The sequence below is a fragment of the Papio anubis genome, chromosome 20, assembly GCF_008728515.1.
Source record: "Papio anubis isolate 15944 chromosome 20, Panubis1.0, whole genome shotgun sequence".
NCBI classification, from domain to species: Eukaryota; Metazoa; Chordata; class Mammalia; order Primates; family Cercopithecidae; genus Papio; species Papio anubis.
The window spans coordinates 23947664-23973667 of NC_044995.1; the positions used below are offsets into that span (position 1 = coordinate 23947664).

Here is a 26004-nt window from a genome sequence, read left to right on the forward strand (position 1 = left end):
ATTTTGCTTTCCCCTAACTCCAACTAATTTTCATATGGTAATAAACATTTCATTAAAAGAACTACTCAGGCTGGGTGCGGTGGCTCACGCCTACAGCCTTGCACTTTGGGAAGCCAAAGTGGGTGGATTGCCTGAGCTCAGGAATTCAAGACCAGCCTGGGCAACATGGCAAAACCCTGTCTCTACCAAAAAAAAAAAAAAAAAAAATTAGCCAGGCATAGTGGCATGTACCTGAATTCCCAGGTACTGGGGAGGTTAAGGAAGGAGGATTGTTTGAGACTCAGCCTACTGGGAGGCTAAGGCTGCAGTAGCCATGATCAAGCCACTCCAGCCTGGATGATAGAGCAAGACCCTGCCTCAATAAATAAATAAATAAATAAGAATCATTCATGCTATTATCTTCAGACTTAGAAATTATTTATTTAATATATTTCTGCTACCCTCTAAATCTTTTTATCATTGTTTGCTAACTCCTTTTAGAAAAATGAGAGGTACGGTAGCAAACTTTACATATTGAACTTCCTTTCACAGAAAACAAATTTTGTTTTAAATGCTTGAGGAAATCAAACATTTAAAAAAAGGCCCATCAGGTTCTGAAATTTATTTATTTATTTTTTGGAGACAGGGTCTCACTCTGTCACCCAGGCTGGAGTACAGTGGCCTGATCACGGCTCATCGTAGCCTTCGCCTGCCAGGCTCAAGTGATCCTCTCGCCTTAGCTTCCAAGTAGCTGGGACTACAGGCACATGCCACTATGTCTGCCTAATTTTTGTATTTTTTGTAGAGGTACAGTTTCGCCATGTTGCCCAAGCTGGTCTTGAACTCCTGAGCTTAAGTGATCCTCCTGCCATGGCCTCCCAAAGTGCTGGGATTACAGGCAGAAGCCACAGTGCCTGGGCCTAAAATTTAATTTCAATAACACACTTGCTTTATAAAAAGGCTAATACATAATGATACAACTTTTCTAACTTTCATTGTGAGTGATTTGTGTTGTATCTTTCATAGCAGTAAAGGCAATTCTTCTGGGTAGTTATGTTAACCCACTTTTTATCTTTGAGAAAAAGTGCTCTATTGCTTTTAAGAACATAAACCCAACCTGGTATCACTTGTTTCTAGAATGTACTCAGTCAAATAGCCACAGAGGCTATGAATTGATGTTAACTGAGCAAATACTAGCTTTTGTCCATGCAAATAAGAAAAACAACATTAATTACATTATTTTCTTTAGCTTCCTTAAAGTGTTCAAAGGCACTCGAGGAGTATGAAAATCCTCATGTCACATCTACATCCCAAATCAAACTGGAGAGCCAATAAAGAATGAAAGAGTGAATTATATGGTTCTAAGAATAAAAGACCAGGGAATAAGAAAAAACGTTGCTCAACGTACTAAAGGTAGAAAGCTTTTGTGTCCCATCCCTCCCTTTAATATAGCCAGAATGCATAAAGAACAGAGGGGGACCTAATTAGTAAAAATGCATTCAAACATGATTAATTGGTAATCTGGCACCAGCTGTATAGAACCAAATGCTATACTTTATTAGACAGACACTTGCAAGTTTTACATCTGCTTCATGCTAACAGAACATCTGCTTCACTCATTCAAACACTTTTCCGGTTTTATGGCAATTTATACTTCGCTTGGTAGATCACACCCGTGAAAATATACACCAATAGTAGTTATCCTCTAAAGAATGCAAAACGAACAAATACTTCATATTTCAATTTGCACAGGTTCCATGGGGAATGCAATGTTGACAGAACGAAAACATCTTTGAAGATAATGACAGAAAGTAGTAGAAAGACAAAAGATTTGTATTTATAAAGAACTGTACAGCTGGCCGGGCACGGTGGCTCATGCCTGTAATCCCAGTACTTTGGGAGGCCAAGGCAGGTGGCTCATGAGGTCAGGAGTTCAAGACCAGCCTGGCCAAGATGGTGAAACCCCGTCTCTACTAAAAATACAAAAAATCAGCTGGGCGTGGTGGCAGGCACCTGCAATCCCAGTTACTCGGGAGGCTGAGGCAAGAGAATCACTTGAACTCGGAGGGCAGAGGTTGCAGTGAGCCGAGATCACGCCACAGCACTCCAGCCTGGGAGACAGAGTGAGACTCTGTCTCAAAAACAAAACAAAGCAAACAAACAAAAAACCACATGGTTTAAGTACCACAATGGTACTTAAAACCACTGAAGTAACAGTGTATATACTAACTTAACAGAAGTACAAAAGGAAAATAAAATGACTGCTCACAATGACTCATCACATTCCCTACAGGCACTCAGATAAGTTGCTGGCAATGCCCGAAGGCTAAAGAGTCCTTTGAGACAAACGACACCCAATGTGGAAAGGAAACATCAAATTAGCTTTTAAAAAATCTCACGTAAATAGATCCCCCACATAATGTCTGGTCATCCTGGCCTGCCTTTAGCAAGAATCCTCTAAGCCTGGTTGAGCCAGAATCTCCCGCACCCCAGTGGTTCCTCTTACTCATTTCCCAGCCACTGACCCCACCCTGCTCCTTGGCTGCCCATTCCTACTCACCCATGCTATACTAGGAGTTGAGTACAATCTCTCTCCACCACTGCAAGACCTTGTTGCAGCGGTCCCTACAGCTATCACGATGGTCCTGAATAAAGTCTTCCTCACCCTGCTTTAAAAAAAACAAAAACAACTCATGTAAAAAAGTTCTGTTTACAGGCCGGGCGCACTGGCTCACACCTGCAATCCCATCACTTTGGGAAGTCAAGGTGGGCAGATCACTTGAGGTCAGGAGTTTGAGATGAGCCTGGCCAACATGGCAAAACCCTGCCTTTACTAAAAATACAAAAATTATCCGGGCATTGTGGCGCATGTCTGTAATTCCAGCTACTTGGGAGGCTGAGGCATGAGAATTGCTTGAACCTGGGAGGTGGAAGGTGCAGTCAGCTGAGATCCCGGCACTGCACTGCAGCCTGGGTGATGGAGTGAGACTCTTGTCTCAGGGAAGAAAAAAAAAAGTTTTGTTTACAAAAATTGTCCCCCAAAATAATTAGACTGTTAGTAGTGGGGAAGCCACCGAAAAATTAACTTTATAAATGTAATCTGTTTCAGAATGAGGTTAACAAATCATCTCACCAAGAAATAGTAGCCCATAAGACAGCTGTTCTTAAAGTTCTGTACTGGGAATCATGCCCTCAGCAAACATATTTATGGCACATACATGGTTTATTGTCTGGTTAAATTCATGTCCATCTGTTAGAGGGGAATGATTCTTGCCCTAGAGTTGATTAAAGCCGTGGCATGTGAGAAGTGCCAAGCAGGGCTTGTGAGGAGGGCAGTCTGCTGCTGAAGCGACAGTTCTTCCACTGGGCCCACACTCAGGCAATCAGCAGTCTTAGCACTACTGTGCTAGTATTGTGTGGATTAACCCTATCTATTCTAAAGTCTCCTTGCTTTGCAGGAGTATTCAATGGGAAGTCATGCAAATTCGGCGATATCAAGTAAATAGGTGGAAAATATTAGCAAACGGAAAAAAGACTAAAAAGAAGAGTGACCTTGGTGCTCACAGCCAAAGGAGAACTGCCTTCCTTATCACTGCACATTTATTTTCTGGGGAAACAAAAACGTGCAGGAATTTAGTACTTGACCAAAAGATGTGTATGTTCCAACAAGAAAGAAGAATGCGGCTGTGTGTGGTGGCTCACGCCTATAACCCCAGCACTTTGGGAGGCTGAGGCAGGTGGATTACTTGAGCCTAGGACTTTAAGACCAGCCTAGGGAACATGGCAAAACCCAGTCTGTACCAAAAATATAAAAAATTAGCTGGGCACGATGGTATGCACCTGTAGTTCCAGCTACTCGTGGGGTTGCAGTGGGGGAATCACCTGAGCTCAGGAGGTCGAGGCTACAGTGAGCCAAGATTGCACCACCGCACTCCAGACTGGGAGACAGAGCGAGATCCTGTCTCAAAAACAAACAAACAAACAACAACAACAACAAAAAAAAAAACACCAAAGAAAGAACACATTGTAAATAAAGGGAAATGACTTCAGGCACGCCTCATCTCACTGTGTCTCGCTTTCCTGCCCTTTGCAGATAACATGTTTTTACAAACTGAAACTTAGTGGCAACTATGCATCAAACAACTATCAAGGCCATTTCCCCAACAGCTATTGCTCATTTTTTGTCTCCGTCACATTTTAGTAATTCTTCCAATATTTCACATTTTTCTTTATTATTATACTTGTCATGGGATCTAGGATCAGTGATCTTTGATGTCATCAATACTACTGTAATTGTTTTGGGGCACAATAAACCACACCCATGTAAGATGGTGAACTGAACTGTGTGTGTTCTGATACCTCTGTCATTCTTCTGTCTCATTTCCTCTCCCCAGGCCTCTCTGCTCCCTGAGACACAATCATATCGAAATTACTAACTTTACAATAGCCTCTAAGCGTTGAAAGGAAGTGTGGCACATCTCTCACTTTAAATGGAAAGCTAGAGATGGTAAGTTAGTGAGGAAAGCATGTCGAAAGTTGAGAGAGACCAAAAGCTAGGTCTCCTGTGCCAAACAGCCAAGCTGTTAACACAAAGGAAAAGTTATGGAAGGAAATTAAAAGTGCTACTCCAGTGAACGCACCAATGATAAGGATGAAAAACAGCCTCGTTGCTGATACGGAGAAAGTCTAATGCTCTGATAGAAAATCAACCCATCTAAAACATTCTCTTAAGCCAACGCCTAATCCAGAGCAAGGCCCTAACTCTCTTCAATTCTGTGAAGGCTAGAGAGGTGAGGAAGCTACAGAAGAAAAGCTGGAAGCTAGCAGAGGTTGGTGCATGAGGTTGAGGGGAAGTAGCCATCTCCCTAACATACAAGTGCAAGGTGAAGCTGAAAGTGCTGATGGAAAAGCTGTAGCAAGTCATCCAGAAGATCCAGCTAAGATGGCTGATGAAGGCGCCTACATTAAACAACAGATATTCAATGTAGACGAAACAGCCTTCTATTGAAAGATGTCGTCTCGGACTCTTACAGCTCAAGAGGAGAAGTCAATGCCCGGCTTTAAAGCTTCAGAGCACAGGCCGACTCTCTTGTTAGGGGCTAATGCAGCTGGCGGCTTTAAGTTGAAGCCAATGTTCATTTACCATTCTGAAAATCCTAGGGCCCTTATTAAGAATGATGTGAAATCTACTCTGCTTGTGCTCTAGAGATGGACAACAAAACCTGGATGACAGTAGATGTTTTGATAGCATGATTTACTGAATATTTTACGCCCACTGTTGAGACCTACTACTCAGGAAGAAAAAAAAATTCTTTTCAAAATACTACTGCTCATTGATAATGCATCTGGTGATTTGTATTATTTTCACACCTGCTAACACAAAATCCATTCTACAGCCCACGGATCAAGGAATAATTTTGACTTTCAAGTTTTAATTTTTAATTTTTTTTTGAGTCAGAGTCTCGCTCTGTCACCCAGGATGGAGCACAGTGGCACCATCTCAGCTCACTGCAACCTCTGCCTCCCAGGTTCAAGTGATCCTCCTGCCTCAGCCTCCCTAGTAGCTGGGACTACAGATGTGTGCCATCACACCTGGCTAATTTTTGTACTTTTAGTAGATACAGGGTTTTACCATTTTGGCCCAGCTGGTCTTGAACTCCTGACCTCAAGTGATCTGCCCACCTTGGCCTCCAAAGTGCTGAGATTACAGGCATGAGCCACTGCGCCTGGCCTGATGGTGTACTTTGGAGTATGAAAATGTCTAATTTTGATTAAGACAAATTTATTTATTTATTTTTAATCATGTGTTTTTAGTGTTGTCTCTATGAAGTTTTGGGCTACTCCACGGTTCTAAAGATTCATTTGTATGTTTTCTTCTAAATGTTTTACAGTTTTAGACATTCAGGCCTATGATCCATTTTGAGTTAATTTTTGTGTGTGGTGTGAGGCAGTGGTCTAACTTCATTCTTTTGTATGTGAATATCCATTTGTTTATAGACCATTTATTGAAGACTATTCTTTCTCTACTTAACCGTCCTTCCTGGTGCCCTGCTGAAAATCACTTGATCATCTAAGGATTTATGTCTGTATTTCCAATTTTATTCCACTGATCTATACATCTACCTTATGCCAGCACAAGAGTCTTGATTACTGTGGCTGTGTAGTAAGTTTTGAAATCGGAAAGTTTGAGTCTTACAACTTCGTTTTTCCTTTTTTTTTTTTTTTTTTGAGACGGAGTCTCGCTCTGTCACCCAGGCTGGAGTGCAGTGACCAGATCTCAGCTCACTGCCAGCTCCGCCTCCCGGGTTTATGCCATTCTCCTGCCTCAGCCTCCCGAGTAGCTGGGACTACAGGCGCCCGCTACCTCACCCGGCTAGTTTTTTGTATTTTTTAGTAGAGACGGGGTTTCACCGTGTTAGCCAGGATGGTCTCGATCTCCTGACCTCATGATCCGCCCATCTCGGCCTCCCAAAGTGCTGGGATTACAGGCTTGAGCCACCGCGCCTGGCCTACAACTTCGTTTTTCTTTTTCAAAACTGTTTTAGCTATTCTGAGTCCCATGAGTTTCCGTATACAAGCTTGTCAATTTCTGTGAAAAGTCCACCTGGGATTCTCAGAGGGATCATGTTGAATCTGTAGATCAACTTGAAGACTACTGCCATCTTTTTTTGTTTTTGAGACAGGGTCTTGCTCTGTTGCCCAGGCTAGAGTGCAATGGTATGATCTTGGCTCACTTAAGACTTGGCCTCCTGTGCTCAGGTGATCATCCCATCGCACACTCTCAAGTAGCTGGGGGTAAGCTGTGTGCCACCAAGCCTGACTAATTTTTTTTTTTTTGTATTTTTAGTACAGACAGGTTTTTGCCATGTTGCCCAGGCTGGTGTTTCTTACCAGTTTTAAATCAAAATTTTGACTTTCAGATATAAAAGAGAAAGAAATTAGGATACTCCCACCCATTTTTTAAAAATTTTTTTCTTTTCTTTTTTTTTGTTTTGAGAGACAGGGTCTCACTCTGTCACCCAGGCCGGAGTGCAGTGGTGTGATCATAGCTCACTGCAGCCTTGACCTCCCCAGCTCAGATGACCCTCCTGTCTCAGCTTCCCAAGTAACTGGGACTGCAGGTGCACACCACCACACCCAGCTAATTTAAAAAAAAATTTTGTATAGATGGGATCTCACTATGTTGCCCAGGCTGGTCTTGAACTTCTGGGCTCAAGCAATCCTCCCACCTTCTGTCCTCCAGAGTGCTGAGATGACAGCTGTGAGCCACTGTGCCGGCTGGCCTCCCCCATCCTTTTTTTTTTGAGACAGGGTCTCATTCTGTCAAACAGGCTGGAGGACAATGGCACAATCTTAGCTAATGACAACCTCTGCCTCCTAAGCTCAAGTAATCCTCCTACCTCAGTCTCCCGAGTAGATGGAACTATGGGCACGTGCCACCATGCCCGGCAAATTTTTTAATTTTTTTAGAGATGGGGTTTCACCATATTGCCCAGGCTTGTCTTGAACTACTGAACTCAAGTGATCCCTGGCCTCCTAAAGTGCTGGGATGACAGGTAAGAGCCACTGCGCCCACTCAGCCTCCACCATCTTTTACCCTCTCTTTTCCTTCCTCTTTTATCTTGTGTTATACATATTACATTGCTATATTATTATTATACTATTATGTATTATAACATTATTACTTATGTTGGCATTCTTATGTACTAGGTTGGTGCAAAAGTGATTGTGGTTTTTGCCATTTAAAAGTAATGGCGGCCGGGCATGGTGGCTCACGCCTGTAATCCTAACTTTGGGAGGCAGAGGTGGGTGGACTGCCTGAGCTCAGGAGTTCGAGACCAGCCTGGGCAACATGGCAAAATCCCGTCTCTACTAAAAATACCAAAAAAAAAAAAAAAAAAAAAATTAGCTAGGCATGGTGGTGCAGGCTTGTAATCCCAACTACTGGAGAGGCTGAGGCACAATTGCTTGAACCCAGAAGGCGGAGGTTGCAGTGAGCCAAGATCATGCCAGTTCATTCAAGCCTGGGTGACAGAGCAAGCTCTGTCTCATAAATAAATAAATAGATAAATAAATAAATAAATAAAAAATGACAAGACCTGCATTACTCTTGCACCTAATAAGACAATATCTGTATCATATACATTTTGTTCTATCACTAATTTTTAGTTTTAGTCCTATAGTTAAACAAATTTGAGCCCCACTGAGCATCTTTCTGTCATTGTTTTTCCATGTATCTCATGGATGGATCAAGTTTTTCCTCTTCCAATTTTTTCAGGTATTCTTAAAAATATATTATTTCTAGGGGGAAAAAAAGGTTGTATGCTGTCTTTATATGCAATGGAATGACTGGGTTAAAACGTGTAAATCACTTTCTCTTACTTGCGCATTTTCTTTTTTTGTTGTTGTTTTTTTTTTTTTTGAGACGGAGTCTTGCTCTGTTGCCCAGGCTGGAGTGCAGTGGCGCGATCTGGGCTCACTCCAAGCTCCGCCTCCCGGGTTTATGCCATTCTCCTGCCTCAGCCTCCCGAGTAGCTGGGACTACAGGCGCCCGCCACCACACCCGGCTAGTTTTTTGTATTTTTAGTAGAGACGGGGTTTCACTGTGTGAGCCAGGATGGGATGGTCTCGATCTCCTGACCTTGTGATCCGCCCACCTCAGCCTCCCAAAGTGCTGGGATTACAGGCGTGAGCCACCGCACCCGGCCCTACTTTTTAGGCATCATTCATGGTCTCTGACCATTAGACGTTACTGTGGAGAACCTGAATGCCAGGTTGACCTTTGTTTCTCCTTATTGGTAACTTGATCTTTTTGTCTAGAATGTCCAAAGGTTTCTTTATATATTTAAGTCCAGCAACTTCAGAGAACTCTATCCTGCTAATGATTTTTCTAGGCCAATTTATCCCGGAACCTGCTCTGCCCCTTCAATTACTAGATTCAAATTTCCTTTTATTTTTGGAAAGTTTCCTTGAATTACATCTTTAAACACGTGCTTTTTGTTTTGTTTTGTTTTCCTGATTTATTGTTCTGGTTCTCTTTTTTTGGGACACAAATGATGCATGCTTGCTGCTCTTTGTCCTCAATTGTCACTTGCTTTCTCATACCGTCACTTTATTCAATCTTCCTTTCATTTTGTTGACCTCTCTCAGTCCTGTCCAACATTGCTCTTTCTGTACATTCTGCAGATTCTAGTCTCCCGTATGGTGCATCCGAGATGGTCATAATTTCTACAATGATTCTACCTTGTAATTCTATTTCTTGTCTAAAGTCTGCCAGTTCATGTTTCACTTCCTTTTGTTCTTTTCCTGTTCCCCCTTGAAGAAGGTACACAGCTTCTTACGCTTCTCCTTTGTATGCATCTTCCACAGTGGCAAATGATTATCTTTTAATGTGACATGTGTGGTTACAACCTCCACATCTCCACTGTAAAATTCTTCTGAGGACTGTTCTTCATCAATGATGTCTACTTGTTGTTCTCTTCCCTTTTTTGTTGCAGTATCGCTGGACAATCTTGTCCCAGTTCCTTCCTTATCAGTTATGTCTGAATGTGGCAAGTTCTTACCACACAAGCTACTTGCAGGAAGTTCATGTGGGGGCGAGGCTGGGCACAAAGCTCAGGTCAGCAAGATTTTTCATTATATAGGGTGTTTTACAAGGGTGAGTTATTTAGTCTTTTCCTCATTTTAGTCAACAGAACTTGATAGCTTTGGGGATCTTCAAAATGCAGGTTGCCTCCCTTCATTACTGTCCTCTTAAATCCCATCTCTTACAAATATGGCTTGTCTCTGTCATCACTCCTTCTGGCCGGCCTGTGTAGCGTGCTGTTCTTCATAGCAGAGTGGATCCAAGAGAGCTGCTGCCACTATAGCCTGCACACTCATCCCATGGTCCTACTCAAGGCACTGTTGGTTTTACCCCTAAGGAGATGCCACTAACTTTGGAGGACGATGCTTTACTCACTTTATCTGACCCCTGCAGTTTGGAGGACGATGCTTTACTCACTTTATCTGACCCCTGCAGCTTGCAGACTCCTCTTTCTTTTTTTTTTTTTGAGATGAAGTCTCGCTTTGTCACCCAGGCTGCAGTGCAGTGGCGCAATCTTGGTTCACTGCAACCTTTCCCGCCCAGGTTCAAGCGATTCTCCTGCTTCAGCTAGGATTACAGGAGTGCACCACCACGCCTGGCTAATTTTTGTATTTTTAGCAGAGACAGGGTTTTGCCATGTTGGCCAGGCTGGTCTTGAACTCCTGGGCTCAAGTGATGTGCCCGCCTTGGCCTCCCAAAGTGCTGGGATTACAGGCATGAGCCACCATGCCTGGCCGCAGACTCTTCTCTCAGCATCTTTCTGAGTGCCACTGGATTTAGCAGCCCCCTTGATCAAAGTTGGAACTTGATTATCTATTTTTCACATTCCTTAATTGCTCTGAGGGAATTCCAAGAAAGAAGGAACTGATAACCACTACAATGCCACTTTAAAGTGAGAATAAGTAAGCCATGTTAGGAATTTAACTGTAGTATTATAAACAATCTAACTATCCAAAGTTGGCAGCATGAAAATAGTGGAATAATCAAGAGTATAAAAACTTCAAAAATATTAAATTATAAAACCATAACTACTTACGTAATTATAAAAGTTTTGTGAAAATGTATACATGGAAAAAGCATAGGATGTAACAGCAGATAAGGTAGATTATAAAAACTAGCTATACTCGGGTCATAAATAAGTAAAATATTTAGGCACTTAGGAGGAAGAATAGAAGGGAAAAATGAAAACTGCTTTTTGTTAAGGGTAATGAATATTAAGTAATTTTTTAATTTAAAATTTTGTCATTATTGTTACAACATAGTTTCAATAATTTAAAAAAAATACACACTCAGAAAATAAAAAGGAAGGCTATACAGATCTATCAAATACATGGCAGGGCGTGGTGGCTCACGCTTGTAATCCCAGCACTCTGAGAGGCCAAGATGGGCGGAACACCTGAGGTCAGGAGTTCGAGACCAGCCTGACCAACATGGCAAAACTTCGTCTTTACTAAAAAATACAAAAATTAGCTGGGCGTGGTGGTGCGCACCTGTAATCCCAGCTACTCTACTCAGGAGGCTGAGGCAGGAGAACCACTTGAATTCGGGAGGCGAAGGTTGCAGTGAGTCAAGACTACACTACTGTACTCCAGCCTGGGCGACAGAGTGAGACTCCATCTCAACAACAACCACAAAAAAAAAACAAAACTACTAAACAAAAATCACTTAAAATGCATCCACTGGCTCCTGTAACTGCCAGGACTAACCATATCGTATCCTCAAAGGCAAGCTCTGGAAGTCATATCCTTTGGTTCTAGTTCCCATCCAGATCCTTCACAGCAGCCAGTGCCTCCCCTTTTCCTCTGCCTACCCCATACCCCTCAGCCCCAGCAGTTGACTCTACTGCAGAATACTGAAAGCTACTTAGCACTGATGACGTGCCAGGCACCATAAGGGCAGAACACCAAGTAAGAAAATGGGCTTTCACTAGCTGCGCGTGGTGGCTCATGCCTGTAATCCCAGCACTTTCGGAGTTTGAGGTGGGCGGATCACAAGGTCAAGAAATCGAGACCATCCTGGCCAACATGGTGAAACCCCATCTCCACTAAAAATACAAAAATTAGCCGGGCACGGTGGCGCCTGCCTGTAATCCCAGCTACTTGGGAGGCTGAGGAAGGAGAACCACTTGAACCCAGGAGGCGGAGGATGCAGTGAGCCAAAATCGTGCCACTGCACTCCAGCCTGGGTGACAGAGCAAGACTCTGTCTCAAAAAAAAAAAAAAAAAAAAAAGGCGGGGGTGGTTTACTTTTTGTTTTTGTTTACAATAAAGGGCAGTAAAAAAGCTAGTTGCACTGAAAGGACAATTTAGAGTTAGTGTTTGGGCTCTAAAGATAGGCAGATTACACAAATATGTAGGTCGGGCATTGTGGCTCACACCTATAATCCCAGCACTTTGGGAGGCCCAGGTGGGAGGCTTGCTTGAGGTGAAGAGTTCAAGAACAGCCTGGGCAACAAAGTGAGACTCTGTCTCTACAAAAAATGAAAAAATTAGCTGGTGCCACTTGGGAGGCTGAGGTGGGTGGATTGCTTGAGCCCAGGAGTTCAAGGTTGCAGTGACCTTGACTGTGCCACTGCCTGAGTGATAGAGCGAGAACCTGTCTCAAAAAATAGGTACAAATAAATACAGTATGTATTAAAATGCCCCCAAATAGTTCCAAGCATGTAACAGACATTCAATAAACGGTATTTTAAAAAATCTTGAATACTTTCAATTTCCCAGCATTAAGACAACAGAAAAATAACTTAAAATTTCAAAAATATGCTGAGAAAGGATACTAGATATGTATTTTCTAAGACCATGTAAAACTAGTATCTTTTCCTTTAACTTTCCAGTTGCTATTTCAGGGTTTCTACTTTTCACATACAAACAATACAACAAGCATTTAAAAATAATTTTGAATGCATAAATTCAATGTATGACTTGTCTATTATACAAGCAACACTTTCACTCTCTGAATAATTACAACTACTTCAAAATGTTAAAAAATAACATCAAAGTATTTTCATTAAACACTGCCTAATTTTGATGAGGTAGGAACACGAAAGGAAAACAGATTTACTCTTCTCAAATAATTCCCCAATATAGAAATGGTATGAATTAGAGGAGATTTATAAAGGAATATACACTCTAAAAATGAGTTTTTCTTTGGTCAATAAGGTCTTTGTTCAGTGATATTTATAATTTCTAATTGTTTATTGACAGAAAATATGTACATATTTAAAAATTAAATCAGATTAATTAAAAAAAATTGAGTTCCTGAGTTGTACTACCCCATTTCAAGTGTTCAGCAGCCACATGTGCCCACTGTACTAGACAGTGCATAGACTGAACATTTCCTTCACTATAGTCCTATTGCACAGTGCTGATCTAGAGAATCTAAACAAAACACTAAACCAAATGCCTACGCAGAGGTATTAACAGGTTTGAGAAATGGTTCTAACATTGGAGGATTCTTCTTGTGATATAGGAAACAAACCAAAATGTGTGCCATGGACTACTGCTTCAACAAAAAGGAAAAAAAACTGAATAAGACTCTGAGCTCAATTGTAAGTTTCAGAGGACAAGCGTGGTGAGTGGGGAAAAGTGCCTGTTTTATAGCTTCCCAGATGGTATCTGAGGCACAGACAGAAACTGGCCCAGGTTCTCTTTCCTTTCTCATTTTACACACTCCTGAAACAATCTCACCCACACATCTACAAGATGGTAATATGAAAATGCCCATTTCCAACACAGACGGAACTCCTGCCTTCAGCCCCGTAAGTCTAGCTCCCTTTACTCCATATTTCTGTGTGGACTGCTTTAAAAGTGCCTCACAACATAGTCAAACCTCAGCTCGTTGTTCCCTGCCTTGCCTCCTGTGCAAGAAAAAAATTGGCTGGCCTCTGTCCCTGGTTACGGGGAGGTAACCTTGTATTAGTCCATTCCTCACTCTGCTAATAGACATAACTGAGACTGGGTAATTTACAAAGGAAAGAGGTTTACTGGAGTCACAGTTCCACGTGGCTGGAGAGGTCTCACAATCATGGAAGAATGTGAATGAGGATCAAAGTCAAGTCTTACACGGTGGCAGGCAGATCTGGCCAGGCGTGGTAGCTCACACCTGTAATTCCAGCCCTTTGGGAGGCCAAAGTGGGCAGATCACGAGGTCAGGAGTTCAAGATTAGCCTGACCAACATAGTGAAACCCATCTCTACTAAAAATACAAAAATTAGCCAGGCGTGGTAGCACGCACCTGTAATCTCAGCTACTCAGGAGGCTGAGGCAGGAGAATCAATCGCTTAAACCCAGGAGGTGGAGGTTGCAGTGATCCGAGATTGTGCCACTGCACTCCAGTCTAGACGACAGAGCGAGACTCTGTCTCAAAAAAAAAAATTAAAATAAATAAATAAAACCAACAGATCTCGTGAGACTTATTCACTATCACGAGAGCAGCACAGGAAAGGCCCGCCCCCATAATTCAATTACCTCCCACTGGGTCCCTCCCACGACATGTGGGAATTATGGGAACCACAATTAAAGATGAGATTTGGGTGGGGACACAGCCAAACCATATTAAAACTCTACGCTCCAGGAATAAAGAATCTGGCTGCTGTTTGTCCCCAGTTCCTGGAAGATATGCTCTAAATCCTTGGAACTTTAAGTGATAAGAGTGTCTTTGTTATTCATGGTAGGTTCTTCAGACCTCATCTGAGAGCCTGTGCTAGCAGGTGACAGGGTGAGCTCCTAATTTGTGTTAAGGAGATGACTCAGGATTGGGGTTGGCCATGCCAGAACACTCAACCATGTGGCCTGAGAGTCAGGGCTTTGAGCCATGTGCTAGCAGCCCAACCTCTAAGGAGAAGAAAAGGGCTGGAGATTGTGTCCAGCCTTGTGGGCAATAATTCAATCAATCGTGCCCACATAATGAAACCTCAATAAAAACTAGACACCGGAACTCAGGGGAGCTTCTTTGGTTGGCTCCACATAGTGTAACACACTGATGTGCCAGGAGGGTAATGGGCCTGACTCCACGGGGAAAAGATAATGAAAGCTTCCAAAGGGACCCTCGAAGACTTGCCTGCATGTGTCACTCCCTTCGGCTGGTTCTGATTTGTAATCTTTTGCTATAACAAATCTGTAGTCATAATACAGCACTTTCCTGAATTCTGTGAGTTGTTCTAGTGAACTGTTGAACCTGAGCCGGTGGTGGGAACCTCAGAATTTGTAGCCAGCTGGTCAGAAGTGAGGGTTGTCTGGGGGTGGGGGGGGCCCAAACTTGCACTGGTGTGTGAAACGAAGGCATTTTTGTAGAGAGCTGTGCCCTCATCCTGTGAAGTTTGGCCTAATGGTGGGTAGCTGGTATCAGAACTCAGACCCCCCAGCTCTGCTCCTCCCGGTGCTCACTGTCACAGTAAATGGCATGTCCATCCATCCACCCCGCTGCTAAGCACACCAGGCAGCTTGGACCGACAGCCTCTCAACTGTTCCCTCTCAACGAACTTCTACACAATGAATCAAGACATCCCTCCAAGTCCACTTCCTAAAAAGCTCTGACTTCGGTTCACGTCTCTGCAACTCTTCTGCAGCCTCAAAGCCCTATGTGATCTGTTCTTCTCCTCTCTTGTACCTTCTCCTCATTGCTCATAAAATTCTGGCCACATGCACCTTCTCTCTGATCCTGGATTTGCCAAGTTCATTCCTACCTTACAGACTTTTGGCTTGCTGTTTCCTCTGCCTAGAACGTTCTCGCAGATCTTAGCTTGGCTGGTTCCTTCTATAATATCATGTAGGTTTTGGTTTACATGTCCTCAAAGTGGTCTGCTTTACTTCCCTATTCCAAGTAGCCTTCTAGTGACTATCTCATCATCCCGTGTGACTTTCACCACAGGATTCATTTTCATTTTCTTTCTGATTTTTCCCCTTTTCATCCTAATTGAGTTCTATGTCGTATTCAATGTTTTATTCCCAAGGCCTAGAAAAGTGTCTGGCACACAGAAGATATTCACTTACTGAATATGTGAATGCGATAAATATTACTGAATCCACTGAATTGGATTATCTTAGCAGTTTCCTGACTTTAGTTTTGCTCTCCCCAAATCCATTTTCCACATCATAGCCTGAGGCAACTTTCTGAAACACCAATACGATGACATCGCTGCCTCACTAAAAATATGGCTCACTACTATAATACATTCAGAGAGAGTTCTATCTTCGAGACAGAGAGGACAGACCCTTTATTATCTGGCCTCTGTTTACCATTCCCAGTACATCCCTTCTCCCCTTCTACTCTCTAGCCAGGCTGAACTACTGCCAATGCTTCACATACCAGGCTCTCTTGCCTCTTCAATTTCCTGCACTTGTCCCTCTTCTAGGACACTCATCTTTCCTCCCCAGCTTGCCTGGTTAACTCTTACTCCTCCTTCAGGTCTATTTAACCATCATTTCCTCTAGAAAAGCTTCCCTGATCTTCCAAAATGAGGTTAGGCTCCCCCTCCTATGTGCTCCCACAGTGCTCTCTATCTCACCCCATCCTAGCACTGAGTGTGGATGTCCTGTAATTGTCTGGATACTCACCTGTTTCCTTCTCAAGAGTGTAAGTTCCTTGGGGGCACGGCCTTGTCTTATTCAGTGATACTGCTACCACTAAGCACAGTGACTGCTGGCATACTGTAGGTGCTTAATATATACTTAATTCATTTATTATACTGGAAAATCTGCTGGCAAATTCAGAAATCTGTGTTATTCCTTCCATGTTCTCCACAGTGTTTAACTCAATGTTACCCACGGAACAGGAGCTCAGTAAATACTAGGTGAAACTAGAACTTCCTTAACCCAGTGAAAGTAAAGAGAGAAAAACCAAGGGTGTTCAAATTTCTTGATGATGGGGTATATTTATTTAAGGAAACCAGCAAGGCTAGTTACAAGTTTTACATTAAAGCGCTACACTTAATAGTTTATAATTAAGTTATATGATCTCTTTCAACATGTCTCCTTGCTACACTGTTGTTAGCATTTAATTTGAGCTATCTGCTCACACAGGGATATTTCAGTCTTTTTTCAAAATACTTATGTTAATATATAAGCACTACATGGTTTAATTCGAGGTAATCGCTTTATAAGCACTTTTTTTTTGAGATGAAGTCTTGCTCTGTCACCCAGGCTGGAGTGCAGTGGCACGATCTCAGTTCACTGCAACCTCTGCCTCCTGGGTTCAAGCAATTCTTCTGCCTCAGCCTTCTGAGTAGCTGGAAATACAGGCATGTGCCACCATGCCTGGCTAATTTCTTTTGTATTTTCACCATGTTGGCCAGGCTGGTCTCAAACTCCTGACCTCAAGTGATCCACCACGCCCTGCCAGCATTCCATTTTAAAGAGATAGGTAGGGCATAGTGGCTCACACCTGCAATCCCAACATGTTGGGAGGCCAACGCAGGAGGATTGCTTGAGTCCAGGAGTTTGAGAACAGCCTGGGCAACACAGTAGGCCCATCTCTACAAAAAATTAAATAATTAGCTGGGAATAGTGACATGCACCAGTTACTTGGGAGGCTGAGGTGAGAGTAATGCTTCAGCCCAGGAGGCTGGGGCTGCCGCGAGCTGTGATTGCGCCACTGCACTCCAGCCTGGGTGACAAAGAAAGACCCTGTCCGCCCCAGCTCCTCCCAAAAAAAGACAGATAAACGGGTAAAATTCTTCTGACAAGAAGACCTACCTACTGCCACTGAAGGATAAGAATTATTCTTCTTTGGTACTATGATAATTTGTATAAAGATATATATACTGTTCCCATAAAGTAACACAGCAGGTTTAAAAATAAATACACTAGAAGTTATTCTTATGAACTAGATTTCTCATCAAAAGCAATCTCCTTTGGAGGCTCATTCCAGTAAGAGAACCAAAGCTCAAAATGTTTTGGAAAACTTTCTTTGGAAAATGTCTTTAGATCCTACATCAGTCACTTCTTTTGAACTTTCTTACAGATATACATCTTTGGCTTTGACGGTGTTTGTTTACCTTTACAAGCAACTAATCATCAGACACCACAGTTTAAGAGCATGATATATTAGATTTAAAAATAAGGTATATTTGGATGTAAATTTCCACATGTAAGTTATATACGAGTTCTGAAAACAATGCCAAGAGGAGTTCTAGAAATGCTGAAAAAGAGAGAGAGAAAGAAAACAAGGAAACGTGTTTAAAGAGTCACAGACCACCCTCCCAACTTTTTTTTTTTTTTGAGACAGAGTCTCATTCTGTTGCCCAGGCTGGAGTGCAGTGGTGTGATCTCGGCTCACCGCAACCTCTTCCTCCCGAGTTCAAGTGATTCTTGTGCCTCAGCCTCCCGAGTAGCTGAGATTACAGGTGCATGTCATCATGCCTGACTCATTTTTGTGTTTTTAGTAAAGATGGGGTTTCACCATGTTGGCCAGGCTGGTTTTGAACTCCTGACTTCAAGTGATCCACCCACCTCGACCTCCCAAAGTGCTGATATTACAGGCGTGATGCCCGGCTGACCCTCCTGCAAATCCGATTAAAATTACTGCTCCTATCCCTGGAAATATCATAGGTTCCCCATCGCCCTATGCCCTGCAAAACCACTTGCACAGAGTATTAGATAGGCATGAACATGCTGAGGACCCTCTGTGGAGCTCATGATTTAAAGCAGTGGCTTTTTTATTTCTTTTTCGGTTTTTTGTTTGTTGGTTGGTTGGTTTGTTTTTTTCCTGTTGTAGCCAACAAGAAAAAAAAGAGAAGTACCTTGTATACTGTGACCCAGTTTGTGCACACATATATATATACAATTAAAAGTTTCACAAAACAATCCTCAACTCTACTAGATGTGATAGTATTCTCTTCTTTTTGATTTCATTAAGAAAAATGTTACTCATGACCTACTGCACTAATTTCACAATCTATAACTTGAATAATACTAATTTAGAATAACTGCTAAATAAATGGAATAATTTAATGAAAAAGAAAAAACTCATTTGATTAGAAAAATCCTGGGCTGGGTGCTGTGGCTCATTCTCATATTTTGGAATACCAAGGCAGTAGGATCACTTGAGCCCAGGAGTTTGACACCAGCATGGGCAACAAAGTGAGACCCTGTCTCTACAAAAAAATCAAAAAATTAGCTTGGCGAGGTGGTGCACGCCTGTGGTCCCAGCGACACAGGAAGCAATGGCAGGATACTCGCTTGAGCCCAGGAGGCTGAGGCTGCAGTGAGCCATGTTTGCACCACTGCATTCTAGCCTAGGTGACAAAGCAATAACCTATCTCAAAAAATTAAAAATAAAGATTCTGGCTGGGCGTGGTGGCTCATGCCTGTAATCGCAGCACGCTGGGAAGCAGAGGCAGGTGGATCACAAGGTCAGGAGTTTGAGACCAGCCTGGCCAACATGGTGAAACCCCGTCTCTAGTAAAAATACAAAAATTAGCTGGGTGTGGTGACGCACACCTATAGTCCCAGCTACTCGGGAGGCTAAGCCAAAGGAATCACCTGAACCTGGGAGGCAGAGGTTGCAGTGAGCCAAGATTGTGTCACTGCACTCCAGCCTGGGTGACAGAGTGAGACTCCATCTCAAAAATAAAGAAATAAATAAATATTTTTAAAAAGATTCTGATACGTTATTTTAAAATAATAAACACAAAAATCTTTTCACTCTATAGTTCAACCTTTCTAGAGACTGGATTCTTTATGGCAAAACTGTGTTGCCTTGGTCATTCATCCACATGACTTACTATTGGAGACCCCGCTGAGTGAATCATACAACGGTCAAAGAAACTCCATACCTTAATATTAGAAAACCATAAATCATTTTCATGTAACGTGGCAAGGTAGACAGACGTAAGAAGTCCAATGCAAAGGGCAATGGTTCCACCAATTGTCAATGACAAAATCTTCCATAATCTTCTACTGGTACAACCTTTTGGAAAAATGGAACAGATAAATAACTAAGTTAGCAAAAAAATTAGAATGTAATAGTTCTACTTCAGATTACCAAGTAAGCTAAGTCTAGCTGCCTGTCACTGGAAAAGCTTTTCCTGTCTCCAACAGAGGGTCCTTTCTGATTCCACAGACCTGTTTTATTCTATTACAACTTTTGCCCCATATCCAACTGTTCATGTGTCCGTTCTGCCAACTACAGTGTGAGCTTCTTGAAGACAAATATATTATCCTATTCATCTTTAATACTGAGGACCTCTGTCTGGCACACTTTAACCACCATAATTTAACTATGAAGTCTGTTAAACGGATGACTAAATGTGTTACATGCCTAGGACGCAATCGATCTTTTAGATGATCTAGGTACAACCGGTGGTTTATTCTTTAAAAGCTATTTTAAAAACTTAATTACCTAAAAAAAAATTTTTTTTTTTTTTGAGACAGGATCTTGCTCTGTTGCCCAAGATGGAATGCAGTGGAGCAATCTCGGTTCACTACAACCTCTGCCTCCTAGGTTCAAGCAATTCTCCCACCTCAGTCTCCTGAGTAGCTGGGACTACAGGCACACACCACTATGCGTGGCTAATTTTTCTATTTTTAGTAGATACAGGGTTTCACCATGTTGGCCAGGCTGGTCTTGAACTCCTGACCTCAAGTGATCCACCCGCCTCGGGCTCCCAAAGTGCTGGGATTATAGGCATGAGCCACTGCGCCTGGCCGATTACCTAAAACTTTTTTTTAAAACCCACAGGTTTTGCAGGAATGCTCTGGCGGGAAAAAACCTACAGAATAAATAATCCAACATAACTCAAGTTAAAGGACATATAAACTAGGAAAAATATGGATAGCACATATAAGAAAGCTTAAATATCCTTAATATAAGATGAATACTTTCAGGACAATTTATTTTATTTCAGGACAATTTATTGTCCTGTCAAGATGAATACTGCAGTAGGAAAAAGATAAAGGACATGAACAGGCAATGTACAATAGAAAAAAGTGGCCAATAATAACAGACTGAAGATGTTCAAATTCATTAATGTTAAAGAAATGCAAATCAAAACTGTGAGTTATACTTCTAAAAATCTTGGCCAATTTGACAGCTTTCAAAATGCGAATACTCTGTTTTGGTAAGGGTATAAAAAATAGACATCTTCAAACACTGCTGCTAGAAGAATAAATTGGTGCCTCTCTGGAATGCAACATGGCAGCAGTGAGTAAAAGCCACCAAAATGAGCATCCCATTTGGCCAGTAATTCCAAATCTAGGCATGTACCCTGCTATGGTTTGACTATTTGGCCCTCCAAATCTCATGATGAAATATGATTCCCAATGTTGGAGATGGGGCCTAATGGGAGGTGGTGTGGTGATGGAACCAGATCCCTCATAAATGGCTTGGTGAGATTCTAGCAGTACTGAGTTCTCGAGTTCTCATTCTGTTAGTCCTAGGGGAGCTGGTTGGTTAAAAAAGAGCCTGACACCCTGTATTCCCCAGAAATTACTTCTACTCTGGTCATGTGATCTCTACACACTGGCTCCCCTAGGCCTTCCACCATGATTGGAAGCTTCCTGAGGTCTCACTAGAGGCCAATGCTGGTGCCATGATTCCCGTACCGTCTGCAGAACACTGAGGCAAATAAACCTCTTTTCTTTATAAATCACCCAGCCTCAAATATTCCTTTATGGCAACAGAAATGGACTAAGACATGCCCCAAGTAAATAAAGTTTTAAACAAACATATGGCCACAAGGACACTGATCACGGTTCTGTCTGTATTAGCAAATGGTAAGAAAACCTTTCACTTCTCCAGTGGCAGCTATAAAAATACTTCACATGGATACTTCAAAAATACGTTAACTGGCTTATGACATGTTCATAACATAATAAGAGAAAAATAACAAGCTACAAAACAGCACGTGGATCCCAATTTTGCAAAACTGTGTATGAATGTTTATGGGTATACATATGCAGAATATGACATTTAGACAGCAAGACAATGTCACTGGTGTTAGTTTCAGGATGGGAGTGTATTTTTCTTTCTTTGCAGTGTTTAAGGTGTTCAGAAAGTACTATTATCCAAAATGCATTGATTACTTGCTAATGGCTGAGCCAGGTGGCATGACCTCCCATTACAGATCACTTTTGTTAAACTGTTTCCCTGAATTGCTTTACTAGCCTGGCTGGTAAGAATTAACATGGCTGTAAATAATGCAAATTCTGTCAGCTATCCAAAATGGTTAATGGGTATGAAGATTTTCATGTTAACTTTTAAAATCCTGACCATGCTTTAGTTATAAAACCTACTCAGGAAGACAGAAGTTAATGCTATTTGATGCATCACTTAGCAAGCTTTACCATTATACAAACAACTGACCAAGTTCTGCTTATTTTTCCCACCAATAAAAGAAAAAAAAAAAAAAAGCAAAAGAAAACTTCAGGTATTTGACTAAATTATAAGGAATTTTAAAAAATGTTGATCCACCGTTCACTATTTTAATGAAATGAGAAACTCACCCAAGGTAAGGCTGCCTGGTGTGAACAGTATACATGACCACAAAAATTAGAGATAGACTAAACTCTGGGGTGTGGATGGGGGACCATTACTCTAGAGAGTCAAAGGATGAGATTGGAAGAACCATAAGTTAATGAACAGACAGCTGACGAATGCTTCTAATCAAAGTTCTTTCATCTTTTGTCAAATCATAACTGTAAAATCAATCTAATCAAATTGCAATTAGAACATCAGGGTACTAGAACAAGTTTTAATTGTCAGGTCCCAACAAATTTTTATCCTATTGGAGAGTGACATTTTAATATGCAGAAATAAAAGCAACCCAAATCGCTGCTTTAGTTTAAATCACCTACCAGATGGCAATTTATTTTCCAACTTCACATTTTCTTCTTGGGCTGGAAAGTCTTCAGAAACTTCTGTGGCTCTTATTTCTCTTCTTTGCCGAATGGACATCATGATGTCAGACTTTCATGCATTGTTCTCCCAATCACTCCTACACAGAAATAAACAGGCCATCAACGTCAGTACCTTCTCCCCAACACACCCCGTGCTCATCCATGCTGAAATGCCTTTACTAATGCCATTTTCCCTCGATTCACATGCCCTCCCATCTTTTTTTTTCTTCCCCCTAAGACAGGGTCTCACTGTCACCAAGGCTGGAGTGCAGTGGCATCACTATGGCTCACTGTAGCCTCTACTTCCCCAGGCTCAGGTGATCCTCCCATCTCAGCCTCCCGAGTATCTGGGCTACAGGAATGTGCTACCACACGAGGTTAATTATTTTTTGTAAAGATGGGGTCTTCCTATCTTGCCCAGGCTGGTAGTGAACTCCTGGCCTCATGCGATCCTCCCCGCCTTGGCCTCCCAAAGTGCTAGGATTACATGCATGAGCCATTCTGCCCAGCCTGCCCTTGATCTTGCCATCTAAATCGTTGCTGGCCTTCAAAGCTACACTCAAAACATAAATATTTATTTGACTCAATCATATTTATTCATGAAGCATGTGCTCTACAGCAGGCCCTGCCAGGAGTCACGAAAACAGGTGAGCAACACACACAAGACGCTGTTCTTCCAGAACATCTTGGGACATTCCAGTTCTGGCTGATCTTCTCCCTCCCTGAGCCATAGCAGTTACCATGCAATGCGTCACGTAATTACACAGTTGTGTATTATTTTCTACTTCCATAGGCGGTAGTAGGTCTTCAGTACCTCCCACAGAAGTGGCCACGTGGGAGATACTCCATAGTAAATGTGTTGACAACCGGATTTTGAAGAACTAAAATATTGTTTTGTCTCAGGTACCTGAATTTTAACACCAGTGTTCTATAAAACAATTCACACTGGCAGCTTCAGGAATATGCCTCAGTGGTGATGACTGCGGGGGTGTGCCAATCAGGGCAGCTGCTATCCCAGGGAGCGTCGGTGGGAGTAACCGCGGGGAGCAGGAGCCTGGTTTGGCAGCAGTAAGTGGGAGGCGGGGGAGTGGTGGCAGTGAGTAAGCGGGTTCCAGTCCTCCAGAACATCTTGCTTCACTCCTCTGAATAATGAACAGCCTCTTACTAATTATTTCTCAAATGTGACTAGTAGCCTGACATGATTGTTTCCACAGTTTATTAATTCCTAAGGGTAACTTGCTCTACAGAACAAACCAACTAACATTATACAATTCATGTATTCATTCATACCAAAAATAAAAAATAAAAAAGCAGGAAGCCAGATTTAAGTACTGCGCTTTCAAGCACTGGAAATGGAGAACCTGGAACAGAGAGCGTGTTTAACAAAGTCCTACAGCCACAGATGGGCTTATCCCCCATGTGACCTCATCCTAGAGTCCTCCCTAAGTGGGAAAGGACTTTTTAAAACAATTCATATATTCTAATATGGTAAGGCAGAAAACCAACACATATTTAAGTACCAATTATGTGTCAGGCACTGCAATAGTCCCATGAACTATGAAACAAAAAGTTCCTCCATCAGATCAAAAGGAATGCCATCGTAAGCGACTGAAAAGGGACCAGACTCGATTCTTTATTAATAAGGACGACTAGTGCTGGCCGAGCAAGGCGGCTGATGTAATTCCAGCGCTTTGGGAGGTTGAGGCAGGAGGATCACTTCTGACCAAGAGTTTGAGACCAGCCTGGGCAACAGGGCGAGACCCTATCTATACAATAAATAAAATAAAAATAAAAATAAAAATAAATAAAATAAAATAAAATAATTAGGCAGGTGCGGTGGTGCATGCTTGTGGTCCCAGCTATTCCAGAGGCTGAGGTGGGAGAATCGCTTGAGCCCAGGAATTCGATGTTGCAGTGAGCCGTGATCGCGCCACTGCACTCCAGCCTGGGCCAGAGAGCGAGACCCCCGTCTCTAAAAAAATAAAAAATAAAAAAGCCTAGCGCTCTAGTGAGCATCCCCTGGGTGAGGCAGGCACCGGGTCCGCTTACCTACGCGCCACGCCCCTGCACACCTGGCGTCCCCATCAGGTAGGTCTCCCAGGACAGGGGCAGCCGGGAAGTTCGGGCGAGCGGCCCTGGGGGTCGCAGCCCAGGCCCTGCCTCGCCGCACTGCCGTCGCGCAGAAGCCGCTCCGCAAACTTGGTCCCTCCCGAGTCCAGCCCGGCCCGCGTCCCGGCTGACACTTCCGCGCTCCGCCCCTCCCGACGCCCCGACGCCGCGGCCGCGCCCCCCGAATGCGCCACGCGGCGGGGCGGGGCGGCCTGAGGGGCTTGAAGCTGTAGCCGTGTGTTCCGCCGGCGGCCGGCGGCCGCCCGCCCTCTCGGGGGACCCTCCCTCGCGCGTCCCCGCGGGCCGCCACAGACCTGCGGTCTCAGCGGTCCTCACGCGCGGCTCCGGGAGGGGAAGGAGGCCGACTGGGCTAGGCGGGAGCGGGGCAGCGCCACGGGCCGCAGCGCGCCGCGGGGACAAGGAGGGCAGAGCCGCCGCGGAGCTTTGTGGAAATGAGGGGCTGGGGGGCGTCGACAGCCCCGGGGAGGGGGCGCGCCGGAGAGGCCTGGCGGCTGCGGCCGCGCCCATAGGCCCCAGGAGCTGTTCGTCAACAGGAGTCCCCGCCTCCTTCCGCGGATCCCCGCCCCGTCTCGTGCGGCGCTGGCCGGAAGGAAGCGGCACACTTCCGCTTGCCTGGCCTGCCTTGAGTGCGGTCTGTTCCGGAGACTCTGAGCGGCGCCGGGGAGCCGCTGTTGTGGGGAGCGGGGTGCGAATCCTGTGTTTGCTCTCGCCGGCGCCGGTCACCTCAGGCCAGAGCTAGAGATTCGGCTCGGGAGAGTAGGGCCCGGCGACTCCGAGGAAGGGTCGCCTCGAGCCACACGGCCCGGAGCAGCGGCTCTGCGGTGGCCCCCGGGGTTTGAGAATGGTGCGGGCCTGGGAGCCCCTGAGGGCCTGATTTACGGGACTTCCCCTCCTTCCTCCTTCCTGCCGTCCCCTGCTGTGTGGCGGATGCGCAGGGATCGGTAGGGACGCCAGCAGTAGGGCCACTCGGGCGTGCCCCGCTTCCCGCGTTGCCCGGCCTGGCGCGCCGCCTCCAAGCCTTGGCAAAGCCCCAGTGCCCGATTGCCGCTGAAGTCCTTTAACGACTGCCCGTCAGCGTCCCACAGAGAGGGGTTTTCGTCTCCAAAGACGCCCTTTTCACAAAATAGACTCCTCTATGTGTTCTCACTCGGGTATATTTTTCTGTCTCCAAACTAGATTGGCAGCCGCTTTTTGAGAGCAGGTAGTGACTGTGCTATATTTCTAGATATCTTTCTTAGTCACACCACGAAAAACACTAAATGGAACCTTTTTTGAAATTATTTTTTAGAGATGAGGCTCTCACTCTGTCGCCCAGGCTGGAGTGCAATGGTGCTATCACGGCTCACTGCAACCTCGACCTCCTGGGCTCAAGCAATCCTCCCGCCTCAGCCTCCCGAGTAGCTGGGACCAGAGGCTCGCACTGCTATGCCTGGCTAATTTTTAAATTTTTCGTAGAGACGAGGGTCTTGCTTTGTC

General features: G+C 43.8%; 1 protein-coding gene across 6 annotated transcripts in view; it reads right to left on the minus strand.

Annotated features, from left to right (window-relative positions):
* The window catches only part of DPY19L3 (dpy-19 like C-mannosyltransferase 3), an 81194-nt gene extending 56012 nt beyond the window's left edge, over positions 1-25182 (minus strand). For 2 of the 6 annotated variants that reach the window (XR_001897683.3, XM_031659704.1), the window contains exons 1-3: positions 24448-24650; positions 22357-22496; positions 19338-19471 (exon numbers count right to left, since the gene is read on the minus strand). Coding sequence is in view for 5 of the 6 variants with exons in the window: in XM_031659704.1 (XP_031515564.1) it covers positions 19338-19471; positions 22357-22459 (237 nt within the window). In the remaining variant the exon portion in view is untranslated. Of the gene's footprint in view, positions 1-19337; positions 19472-22356; positions 22497-24447; positions 24652-24821 lie in introns of those variants that run through there. The other 4 variants (XM_009194086.4, XM_003915281.5, XM_009194087.4 and 1 more) reach the window with 4 other exon arrangements.
* Positions 25183-26004: the final 822 nt, after the last annotated feature.